Genomic DNA, 12,661 nt, shown 5'->3' with positions numbered 1-12,661 from the left:
CTCCATGCCTCTCTATGTGGCCCTTAGAACTCTTCCCAGGCCACACACACAACTGGCCCTGCTTTGTGACCCGAGAGTATTTTGCCTGGCTGGAAGACCCACCGGTCTTACGAGTGTTAAACTTTTGAAAATATAATTTAAGTTGAGGAAGAAACTGACACAGAAATTTATTTTTAATAAACTTCATAATTGTAAGCTTAGTCACCGTGTTCTGTTCATTGTAATATGTCATATAATCTTTTACAAGGGCTGCATATTTTAATTTTCCGTCTTGACCAACAGTGTTCGTTTTATCAAAAATTTAAATGTGAACATTAGAACAGTTTCAGTCTTATCTACAAACTAGTTAACCTGGGGTCCTTGCATTTGAGTAGGAATAGCCTTCTTGTTTTTCAAATGTGTTAACATACTGATCACAAAACTATATAATAACAGCAACTGAAAGCTTAGGATAGGATGAACTCATCTGGCACTTACATTGCAGGGGTGCTACTCTGGATTTATCAAGTGCAATGATGTTGCTGCAAATGTTTTAGGTTTGAAATGTCACTTAGCTCATGCAGAAGTAGTGTGACCTGTTTGTAGCTTAGGTTGTAGGTTAAGAATAGTTTCTGTTACACTTTCCTTCTGATCCTGTATACTTGGAAGTGAAAGCTGTTTATTTTAGTTGGTTCTTACTTGAGGAAAGTGTACTTAGGCTGACGTACACAACAGCAGTTCAAGGACTGGATAGTAGGGCTGCAGTGCAGAAGAGTCACAGCAGACAACTGGAGAAACTAGTAGAATGGTCAGAGGAGGTATATTTCTCCGCCTTTTCATTGTTATCATCCCTTCCTTCAGACTCTATAAAGAAACTCTGTATGACCAAAAAAAGTACTTAGGCTAGTTGCAAAACCCCAGACAGAGCTTTCTTTGGGCTCACTTTTGAATTACTTGCTGTGCTCTACATTTTCAACCTGCAGGTGAGAGCCATTTTTGAATGCTTCTCCACATACAAAATTAACTCCATGTACAAAATTAAACCCATCTCCTCTGGGAATAGGATTTTAGCCTTGCCCTCCTCCATTTTTTCTATATTAGTTTTCTGTTTGCAGGAAGTTGTCATTTTGACAAAGCTAGTGGAGTATTAAAACCAGCATCTCAGTCTACAGCAGCCTTTCTCAACCTGTGGGTCCCCAGATGTTGTTGAACTACAACTCCCATCACCCCTAGCTAGCAAGGCCAGAGCTCAGGGATGATGGGAGTTGTAGTCCAACAACATTTGAGAACCCCTGCTCTACAGGGATTTGGTCCACTTATTTGTAGATCTGACCATATCTTCTTAGAATGAAGCTGCCAATGTTTCACATAATATTGTATACTATTTGTATACTGTATTTTTCCATGTATAAGACTAGGGGTTTTTTTTACCAAAAAATTAGGTTTGAAATTGGGGCTCGTCTTATACACGGGTAGTGCTGAGGGGTGTTTTCTTAATTTGGAGTCCCCCAAAATAGGGGGCGTCTTATACATGGGGGCGTCTTATACACGGAACTATACGGTAAGCTGTATATCACAATTATCTTGATTGAAAACAATGGCGCATTTCAACTGATGAACACATTGGTTATAAATTACAACCTGCTGCCTTCATTAAAAGTAGTTTTTCCAAACATGTCGTTGTTACTGTTTTTCCAGAGAAAGAAGTCCAGGAAACATCTCTTCTTGGCCAAATGTATGGGAGTAATAGAGTTCTGAAACCTCTACAACATAGCTCTTGTATGCCAGAACAAAGGCAAGCAGTAAAGTCAAAAGACCTAGATAGTAATGTATCAAAGAACTCCTGCATTACAGTAAGTGACTGGAGCTCTGATGAGGAAGAAGGAGGCAAAGGAAGATCAAAATCTAGGTGCGTATCCACTGTTTCAAGTCACACATCTGAAGAAGGCACAGGCTATAGCAGAATTGGAAGTGAAATGTATTTGACAGCATCAGATGACAGCAGTTCTTTTTTGGAAGAAGAGAGCTTCCAAGCTCAGGGAAACATATGCAAAAAACTATATTCTTGGCAACAAGGGTCTCCATGGAAAAACCAGAACCATCTAGTTGGAAAGAGCAACTTGGAATCCTTCAGCGAAAAGAAGGATCATGATAGCTTTTCAGATGAACTGAATAAGAGGTTTCAGTCCCACAGGCTAGATTATTCATCCTCTTCCAGTGAGGCAAATACTCCAAGTCCAATTCTAACGCCAGCTCTAGCTCCTAAGCATCCAGCACTGATGCTGGCAGCAGGCGCTGTGTCTGGCAGACAACTTGATTCTCCATCTAATCTGCCGCCTCCAAAACTGAGGACTCCTAGCATCTTTACTTTAAGTGCAGCATTGGCAAAAAAACATTTCAGCCAGCCTCCTCTATGTTCGGACAAAATGTTTGGCAGAAACAGAAATGCTATAAGCATGATACGTCCTTTTAAGCCTCAGGAAACAGACATAGATCAAGTGGATGGGGAAAGTACAGAAGTTCTGGAGAAGATGGAGATTAGTTGTAATGAAGAATTGTTTACCTATGACTCCTGTGAGATTCAGTGTGCAGAAACCTTGGACTCTAATGATGCAAGGAAAACTACAAGCAGCAAGCCACCTACTCCTCCTCTGCATCGATTCCCCTCTTGGGTAAATGAAATCATAATATTCCAGCTTGTTAATTTAACCAGATATGGTTCACATTCCCATTTTTTGGGGGGGAGAATTATCCTCTAAATGTTGCTATCAACATTAAACATGGGCATATGTTGCTTCGTTGAAAGCACATGTCATCTCTCCAGTCAGAATTGACCACATATGAAATAGTTACAAGTGTTAATTTTTCAGTGCAATAAATAAAAAATAATAATCTTGGTTTATACTTCAGAATATGTGAGAACAGATTAGAAGCTTGACTAGGATCAATACAAGTTCATGAAATTTGTCATCGACTTCAGTGGGACTAACAATAAAGTATTTTAAAACCCTTTATAATTTCCCTTCCTTTTCATAACAGGTTATATAATTTAACCAGGACAAGAGAGAGGGCGGATGGAGTAGAACAGGAAGACATTAAGTTAAATATGACAGCACTATTAGATGAGTTGATTGAAGAGCCTTTACTAGATTTTCCACTTTAACTTTAACTTACTACTTATTATTATTTAATCAAGGGCTGGGGGTGGAAAGTTTGAATCCAGGAAGTTGTGCTGGGAGTGGGAAGTTTTTGTTTTCCATACCATCTAGTATGGCCAGAGTGCATGTGTAGGAAATGCAAAGAAATGTATTTACTGCCACTGACATGCACAGTTTATAATTTCCTGTGTTTACCTTTCAGTTACTTTTTAATACTTAGAATATTGCTGTCTGCTGTGACTTACATAGGGAAAGCGATAGGGAGAGTTGAGGAAGAGATTAGTACAGGTAGTTGTTACTAATGTATGCAGTTTGGTGGAAGGTACTTAAAAGTATGCATTTCTCTGGAAAAAATCTCAACTGTTCTAAACACATTTAGCTTCTGTCCTAAGCACATTTACTTAAACAAAAAAACATCCTGTTGACTTCAGGAACTATAAGTGCTTAGGAAATTATAGGTTAATTGAATTTTGATAGCAATATATAGTGGAAAACACATAAATGATTACTAAAGAGAGCTTATGGGCAGTATCCAACTTATTCTATGTGTGCAAGGATTTCTGCTTGCTCAGTGAACCTTTCTCCCCCATGTGCCATTCTGGGGGTTTCTCCAGCCCTCCAGACCAAGATGTGGGGACAGCATCAGACACATATGGAGAGAGGAGAGGTGGGAAAGCTTCCTTGGGTAAATGGAAATCTTTACATAGATTGAACAAATCAGTTAGATACCATCCTAAAGCTTAACCATGATTATTAAACAACATTAAAATATTACCATATGAAGAAATTGTTATCAAACGACAAATATTTCAGTAAAGAACAAATCATGTTGCTGATAATCAAAATAAGCTTTGTTGTATTAGCCAAAGGCCATGACAAAACCATACAAACACTATCAGGAAAAGAAATATCTATGTAACTCTGTAAAAAGCCGAACCTCTGCCTGAACCATCGAAATCATAAAATGCGGCTAATTTAAAAAAGGCAGCAATGTCTGAAAGAAATATATTTTATAAGAAATAGCTGCAAAAAAATAGAGAACTAGAGCAGAAATATGCAAATAACAGATTATCAATTTTTGGCATCAGCTGTTAAAATGTTTCCTAACATTGAAAAGAAACTTAATTCTGCTCCCATTTGAATTTAGTTGCAGTGAGTCATAGATGTAATGTGAACACAGCCTAAAGTTATGGAAAGGCTTAATAAAATGTATTCTAAAAACCTCTGTTTGTATATCAGGAAAGCAGAATTTATGCTGTAGCCAAGTCAGGCTTACGCTTTTCTGAGGCCTTCAACATGGACTCTTTCAATAAAAGTAAGTGTGACAAAGCTGTTTGAGGATTGAAATCTTTAACAGGTACATATTTTTCAACTCAGTGAGACTTACCTCAGAGTAAACAGGATAAAAATCCTTTGCTTGCCTATTTGTGGAAATAAAAGGTCTCAAAAGAGTACAAATCAGTCTTTGGAAAATGTTTTGCTTCTTTAATTATATATATTAAGTTATATATCTGATCAAGCATGCTTCTTATATTCATGACCATTTACATTACTTTTTACTAGCTTTTAAAATTTGCTATAATTATCTCCTTTTCTTCGTTCTATTTAAAAATATTAACATATCAAAAATGTATAAATTTCATAGAATGCATTTTGTCCACATGTTCATTTACCTTCTTAGAACTTGTACATCTGTATCTGACAGTCTGATTATTCGGCTATTACTTTATTCAATGAAAAATTGCCCTAAGTAATCCAGCGTTTTCAGAATATGTGTGTGTGTGTGTTTGTGTATATATATTATTTTTTATTTCAGGTTCCACCTCTTCAGCTTCATATTCCTCATCAGGACTTTACACATCGCTAATATACAAGAATGTGACTACACCAGTCTATACCACTCTTAAAGGGGTAAGATTTTGATTTAAAAGTTGTATTTAGGGGATGAACTCTTGCGGTCTATTTCAGAAACATGACATTTCATACATTTCAGAGCAAAAAAAAAGTGCTTGAAAAGTTATTTTGGAATTGTTGTAGTGGGGATCCTACAGTTAGAATCCCAGGGTACGATGATTGACTAGTAATTTTCCAGTAAATTATTATTTCATGCACCAGATGTGAAACCTGAACATAACAGTAACATTTAAAATACAGTAGAGCCAGAAATACCGATGGAAAGAAAGTGAATGCGAAGTACCAAATATTGGATAACAATCTCCAATATTCCACTTAGCTGTGGGCAGGGCTTTTATCTTCTGGTACATGAAGGTAGAAGCATAAGAGGAGAGACAAAGAGCTAACCCACCAAACATTCCCATACCACAAAAATGTATTGGGTTGCTTCTACGGCATACCTTAATAATTTGGAATTGGGGCCCCATTTCTCCTTTGTACTGATTTCCACAACCTTCTGAATTTCCTTTGTAAATTGAATTTGATTTGAATTTGATTTTACTTTCATTAATTTTATATTCATTATTAGAAAGCAACACAAATCAGCAACAACCCTTTCTTAGATGACTCTTCTGGGTCTGAAGAAGAAGACAGTTCCCGATCCAGTTCTCGGACATCTGAATCAGACTCTCGAAGCAGAAGTGGCCCAGGGAGTCCACGGGCTATGAAACGAGGTGGGCATAAGGCATACGAACACAATATTTTTGAATCAGTATAAGTGTTCTAGGGGTTCTCCTGATATCTCCCAAGTCAGTGCATTTATGGAAAGGACAAACAAGAGCTTGGATGTGGTAAGCCAGAGAAGCATTATAGACTATGACTATTGCAGTTCCTGTTTTTTTAGAGAGCTGGGAACTAAAGAAGTTTTCCTGTTTCTGAAACATCTCCAACCTTTCTAAAGGGAAAACTGTTACAGTAACAGTAATGTTCGTACAACTCACATTTGACACTGATTAAGCTCTAATAGTTTGCATCTTCCAGGCTAACAAGGATTGTTTGGTTGTTGGTTCAACCCTTGACAAGCAGGAAATATATTACTATTATCTGCTTTGCATCCAGGGGTCTCTCTGTCTTCAATGACCTCAGAAGGTGACTATGCTATTCCTCCTGATGCCTACTCAACAGATACAGATTATTCAGAACCTGAACAGAAATTGCCTAAAACCTGCTCATCATCTAGTGATAATGGGAAAAATGTGAGTAATGTACAGGCTCTTTTATTCCAGGGCCCTTGGTTCCTTAGGCTATATCTGCACAAGTGATAGCCACACTTCTTAATACTTTCTTCCTACGATTTTCTCTGAGGTTAAACCTGCGTAATCTCTCATTATACGTGTACATAATAGGCTACTTAGAGAAAGAGAGTGGACAGAGGAGCAATCAAAAAACAATTGAAAACGGCAGTACACTGTCAATTTATGCCCATTTTAAAATTCCTGGACTTTCGAGATTTCACCCACCCACCCACAGATGTTTGTGAGACAAAAGAATACATCTGTAGGATTGCAAAATGCCTAGGAGTCTGATGTAAGATGTGGGAGGAATGGAAACAAAACACAAATTAGAGATTTGGTAGAGATGTGTGCACAATGAGGAACTGGAAATACATGAATTGTTCCAGTTAAAACATATATATGTGGTTTATATGTGTTTAATTCAAATTTAACTTTCTGAAGCAAAAGATAAGCACTTACAATTTAGTTTTTACAAGTTATAAAGAGTCATCAAGAGGAGAAGCGGGAGGAGGATGAAACTGATAGATTAGGAGATGAGTGGTAAAGAGTAGAGAGAAGATGTGGCAGTGCTTATGCTAGCAGGCTATATTACCAAGGTGTTGATGGGTTCTTTCTTATGGACAATGAAGCTTTTCCATGCATTTGGCTTATTAACTCACACCAGTAAGACTTGCAGATCAATCAAGTTTTACACTTCTACATTACAGCTAGTTGTATAGCTAAGGGAAATAAAATAAATCATAATTACCCTTCAACACACTAAAAAATACCTTTTAAATTATAGGAGCCATTGGAAAAATCAGGATATTTGTTAAAAATGGGTGGTAAAGTAAAGACTTGGAAACGACGGTGGTTTGTACTCAAAGGAGGAGAATTGCTGTACTACAAATCTCCGGTAAGCAAGTTCTTTATTGTATTTTGCTTATAGTATTATGAGTTTGAATGCATCAATTGCTGCAAATCACCCTACCATTGGGCATCTATTGGTTGGTTGCGGACCTTATGACAGAATAGCAATGTCAGTTGATCACTGGAGATCTCTCTTCAAAAGGGAGGGAAAGAGGAACATGTTGCAGCAAGTTTAAATTTGGAGACTTCCCCTTGTGTTACCCATCTGATCTAAGTAAGCCTGCTTTAGCCGTGTTGGGAAGGACACAGAGGTCCACCACATCCTCAGTTTTAGTGTGTGCTTCCAAAAGCCCCAGAGTGCATTAGGAGCCTGGCCATAGCCACAGCCTTCCTGGGGACAGCTCATATGCCACTATTGTAATTGCTCCTGTTGGAGCCCAGTTATGTCACCCCTTGCCTGCAGAGATGGCAGTGTCTCACCCTTTTTCGAACACCTTCCCTTGCGGAGTGTTTCCTCAGCCTCTTCTCCTTGAGAGTCCTCTGGGCAGCCGCTGCTGCCTCCCCTGGTCTCTGAGCTGCCCCCCACCCCAAAGAGAGGTGCCACCTTACACTGCCCTACAGGGACCTGGGACTTGTCTGTCCTTTCCCAACAGCAAGGGCTAGCAGAGCAGTTGGCTGGACTCCCTTGCCCGTTTGCTTACTCCGAGGCCACCTCAGCTCCTGGCAACAAGCACCCCCTGACCAGCCCCAGAGCATCATTCACCTGCTGAGCTTGTAGCCACGGCTGCTGCAACAAACAGCAGTTCAAGCCTTTGGGAGGCAGATACGCAAGAAGGCATCAGAGGAGGGAGGAGAGGAAAGAGGGACAGAAGCCATGGTGCACTGGTTGAAAACCACTAGACTATGGTTATCTTTATGGGAACGAACCTAGGTGATTCTTTCATTCATGTGCTTCCTATTCCCTCTACTTTCTTGTTACTTCCAAACCCTAAACTGTGGTTAACCTATGTTCTCTTGAAACAAGCCAGCTTCATAAGTCAATATTTGAATTTGGTTTCAGTAAACCACAATTTGCAAAGAACAGGGCAAAAGCTTCCAGTATCCTCTTTGCACAAGATGTGGTGTCTCCAAGGTTTTGGCCCTACCCAATGACACCAGAGAACAAACATGGGGCCGTTTTGCCCAAAGCTATGCATGCCCCTTCCCCTACTGACTAGATGTTTCTGAGCTATGGCCTTTCCCTGATGACCTGAAAGTTTCTGTTCTCCTCGAAAAGAGAATTTCAAAAGGAGATTCCAGTGTACAACTGTTGCATCAGAACTTGTCAAGAAATTTGATTCTGTCTGTTTGGGCCTTCATTACATATCTTTAGGCACCAGGCAAAAATGTTTCTCTATAACTAGATCTTTGGCTGATGAAACAATTTATGGCCTTTTAAATGTGTGGAAGGGGGGGTTATTGCATTGTTCTTGTTCGTGTTTTATTATGCATTTTGTCTTCTCATTTTGCATTTTTGTTATGAAATGTTCTTCGGATGAAGGGTGGTATATAGATTGAAATAATAATAATTATTATTAATAATAATAATTAGATAGGCACATTATTTATTTGTATGTTTAGTAAATTTGTCAGTCACTTTACCTTGCCTGGGGCATGTCTTTTAGGCACATCTTCTGGGGAGGAATTCTGTCCACCCCAAAATCCTTAGATGGCCCATGACACATTCATTTTGAATGCAAGCATTCTTTAACAAATCAAATATGCATTCCTATCAAAAATGTCCAGACATACGGGTACAGTCTATTCAGAATTAGACTGTTTCAATAATAATAATATGACCCAAGTTCCAATAGCTACTGTTCTCTTCAGCAGACAAGGGCTAGACATAGTTTCTCTCTGGATTTAAGGAGGAATAAGTCATCAGACTCACACACACATCTAGAGGTGTGTCTGTTCTTCCTGACTCAACAGCTAAATCCAGAGCAGATTCTTCATTACAGAATGTGGTCACATCAGAGTGAAGCATTCCACTGCACAACATGCATTTGGTGGTATATGCTAATAAATGTTATGTTTTAGAGACAACTCGTTGTGGAGCAGCTGAAAGTTCCCAGACATAAATTGTCCTGTGGCTAGATTAGTATCCCACCCTCTGCATCCAAAGGATGGGGATGCTCAATTTGAAACCTCACAGAACACAAGTTGGATCTGGAGCTAAAGCATATTCATAAGTCGAATGCATTATCTATTAGCGTTTCATGTGTGGTTTCTAGATTCAGGTTGATTCTGTTTTCAATAGAACATCTTGTGGCTGGAGGATCTTCTAGATGAGCCACAACAAGAATTAAGATAACATAAGATGCTGACATTTCTGAAAATTTCCAGGGCAACAGCATTTGTAGCTGATGCCACATTGAGTTCTCAGCCAGGCTCTGGCTGTGCCATTGGGAGATATACAGTACGTGGCTTCACAGCTTGTCTTCTTAGCCCTTTGCTGGAGGAAAACCTTTTGGTGAGGAGGCATTGAAGTAGACAAGAAGGCCATGCTTTCAGTGAAGAAAGAGGGAAGCTGGTCCTTTTGATGTTTCTTCTATCCCTAGCAATCCTTTCATCCCATCAGATCAATTGAAAGAGGGGGAAATCATCAGTCTCATTTTTCTCATTTTTTTCTCTCCTACAGAGTGATGTAATACGTAAACCCCAAGGTCAGATTGAACTAAATGCATCCAGCCGTATTGTAAGAGGTGATGGAAAACAAACAGTTCAGGTACTTCATTAACGTTCTATAATGAAAGAATTTGGCCTTCTCTGACCACACAGGCAGAGGGACAAACCCCTTCTTAGTGACATTTTACTAGTCTTGCACAATGAATTTTCAGTAGAACTCAGAGCACTTCCACTCAGCCGTTTATTGACTAGGTGCTGCTCATGCATAGAAGTTTTTTTGCAGCTTCTACATAATGTCATCCTCATCAGAATACCACCCCATTCACTCTTCCTCATTAAATCCAGATTTACTGTTTTTGCAGGGGGGTTTTAATTACTGGATTTTCCATGAAAATAGTAAATCCAGATTTACTATAATAATATGGGGTGCCATTGTAATGAAGACAAAGTTGTGTAGCCATTGAGGAAATTCGCATGCATGTGAAGCACTGAGTCCACAGTTAACTGCTTCAGGTGTCTCCAGAAGTGAATTAGGAAACTCCTGTTGGGGTAAAGCATCAAGTAGAAAATTTTAAGGAACTTAAAATAACTTCTGATAAGATTTATAACATTTTTCAGGAGGCTTTGATATGCCTGGAATGGAAACTGAATGATCCTTTAAGAATTTACTCTGAGAATTTTTAAATATCTGTTGATGACTTGTAAAGAAATATCTGTTCAATTAAAATACTTAATAGCCTCCCCGCTCCCCAGTATAACTAGGTTAACTTCAAACTCTATTTATTACATACTTAATGTTTAAATGTAGGTACCAGTAGAATGTGGTTAGGATGATTTGTATTACCACAGTTCAAGGTTATTTCTTCCATCACTTTGCAGCTGACTACTAAAAAACGAACCTATTACTTGACTGCAGATTCCCCAAACATATTAGAAGAATGGATCAAAGTACTGCAGAATGTTCTTAAAGTACAGGCTGCAAGTCCACTTTTCATTCAACCAGATGTCAAACCTGCCATGAAAGGCTTGCTTACCAAGGTAGAAATCCTTATTCTCCAGTACTATCAGCTTTGCTTTTGTAAATTAGCAAATTCATAGCAGATACAATTAAGAGATGAAGGTGAATTTCAGAAATAGGAGTTTGAGAATATAGCAACTCCCCAATTCACAGCCCAAATCTTTTCTAAATTTGAGTACAATGGGTTAGCCACTGCTGGTCAGTACCCTCCAAACAACCTTACTTTTGCAAGGGGCGGAAGTCTGATGGTGGGGAGGGCTTGTTGGGGACAAGAATAAATTTGTCGATTTATTCTTATACTTGGAAACTCCTGAGCATGCTCAGAAGTGTTATTTCCTGCAAAGGTACATGGGGCTTCCAATTTCCTGCCTCCTTGCCTGGTTCATTGAATTGGAAGCCAAAGGAAATTAAAATATTTTTGCACAACCTGTTAACTTGAAATTAAAGTTTGCTTGGGCAAGGACAGCTGGGAGCATTCTTCTCAAGGCTCGGTTTTTGTTCTTCCCTGGAAAAGCTCACCATACTCCTGGGCTTTTTCTGAGAATTCCCAGGGGCAAACTAGATGTGACATGAAATGCCTCTTTGCGTTCAACTTTTAAAAAATACAAACAATATAAGCTTGAGGAACTGGCAGTTGTGATCAGAGCAGGCATGAAGGGGAAATTTAATCATTTTATCTCCACTGCAATCGTCTGAATTTGGTATTTGCTTTTTGGAGAAACCATTCCAACATTTCTATCATTGAAAATGGTCCCTTGTGTATTTAAAATAAAGTAAAGGAATCATAGGTTCATACTCAGTACATACTAGGCATTCTTCAATTTATTCACTTGCAGGTGAAACATGGATATTCCAAGAGAGTGTGGTGTATGCTGGTTGGGAAAACTTTGTATTATTTCCGCAGCCAAGAAGACAAGGTATGTCTTTTTAACCTATTAAGGTATTAGAATTCATTTCTACTTACTTGTGCCTTCAAGGTCTGAAGTCCTAGGTCATTTCTTAGTTCTCTTGAGACTGTGTGAGTAGGTACAAAGTGGTAATTTCACAAATTCAGCATTTATTATCGGAAAACAAAACTTGAACCTGTAATTCTAGATGAAGGAAACATTCGTAGGTAGGAAATGGGTGTATATTATTGCTAGGACAGTGGCAACAAGAGTGATAACTGGGTGTATCCCCTACATGCACATATACACACACAACCTAGTATGATGTTTGTCAGTTTTTCTACCAGTATGCTTTTCTCATTTACCTTACCTGATGTCTTTGCTTCTAGTTTCCTTTAGGCCAGATAAAACTTTGGGAGGCTAAAGTTGAAGAAGTTGACCGGTCCTGTGATTCAGATGAAGATTATGAGGCCAGTGGCCGTAGCCTATTATCAACACACTATACAATCGTCATCCACCCTAAAGAACAAGGTCCCACTTACCTTCTTATAGGATCCAAGCATGAGAAGGTAGAAAATGGTTTATAATATGTCTATAGTCAATTTTTAATAGTGAACATAAAGGTAAAGGTAAAGGGACCCCTGACCATTAGGTCCAGTCGTGGCCGACTCTGGGATTGCGGTGCTCATCTCGCTTTATTGGTCGAAGGAGCCGGCGTACAGCTTCCGGGTCATGTGGCCAGCATGACTAAGCCGCTTCTGGCGAACAAGAGCAGCGCACGGAAACGCCGTTTACTTTCCTGCCAGAGCGGTTCCTATTTATCTACTTGCACTTTGGTTGGCAGGAGCAGGGACCGAGCAATGGGAGCTCACCCCGTCACGGGGATTCGAACCGCCGACCTTCTGATCAGCAAGT

The 12,661-nt window shown here is 39.2% G+C and overlaps 1 protein-coding gene across 2 annotated transcripts in view; it reads left to right on the top strand.

The window, feature by feature from the left end:
• Window positions 1-12,661, top strand: part of PLEKHH2 (pleckstrin homology, MyTH4 and FERM domain containing H2) — a 58,223-nt gene that overhangs the window by 28,550 nt on the left and 17,012 nt on the right. For both annotated transcript variants that reach the window (XM_028724802.2, XM_028724805.2), the window contains 10 exons: window positions 1,678-2,651; window positions 4,377-4,452; window positions 4,954-5,048; window positions 5,620-5,764; window positions 6,150-6,286; window positions 7,110-7,220; window positions 9,855-9,941; window positions 10,721-10,879; window positions 11,696-11,776; window positions 12,136-12,315. In XM_028724802.2, the coding sequence (XP_028580635.2) occupies window positions 1,678-2,651; window positions 4,377-4,452; window positions 4,954-5,048; window positions 5,620-5,764; window positions 6,150-6,286; window positions 7,110-7,220; window positions 9,855-9,941; window positions 10,721-10,879; window positions 11,696-11,776; window positions 12,136-12,315 (2,045 nt within the window). The remainder of the gene's footprint in view (window positions 1-1,677; window positions 2,652-4,376; window positions 4,453-4,953; window positions 5,049-5,619; window positions 5,765-6,149; window positions 6,287-7,109; window positions 7,221-9,854; window positions 9,942-10,720; window positions 10,880-11,695; window positions 11,777-12,135; window positions 12,316-12,661) is intronic.

This window comes from Podarcis muralis, chromosome 3 (genome assembly GCF_964188315.1).
Source record: "Podarcis muralis chromosome 3, rPodMur119.hap1.1, whole genome shotgun sequence".
NCBI classification, from domain to species: domain Eukaryota; kingdom Metazoa; phylum Chordata; class Lepidosauria; order Squamata; family Lacertidae; genus Podarcis; species Podarcis muralis.
This window is presented reverse-complemented; position numbering and strand designations above follow the sequence as displayed.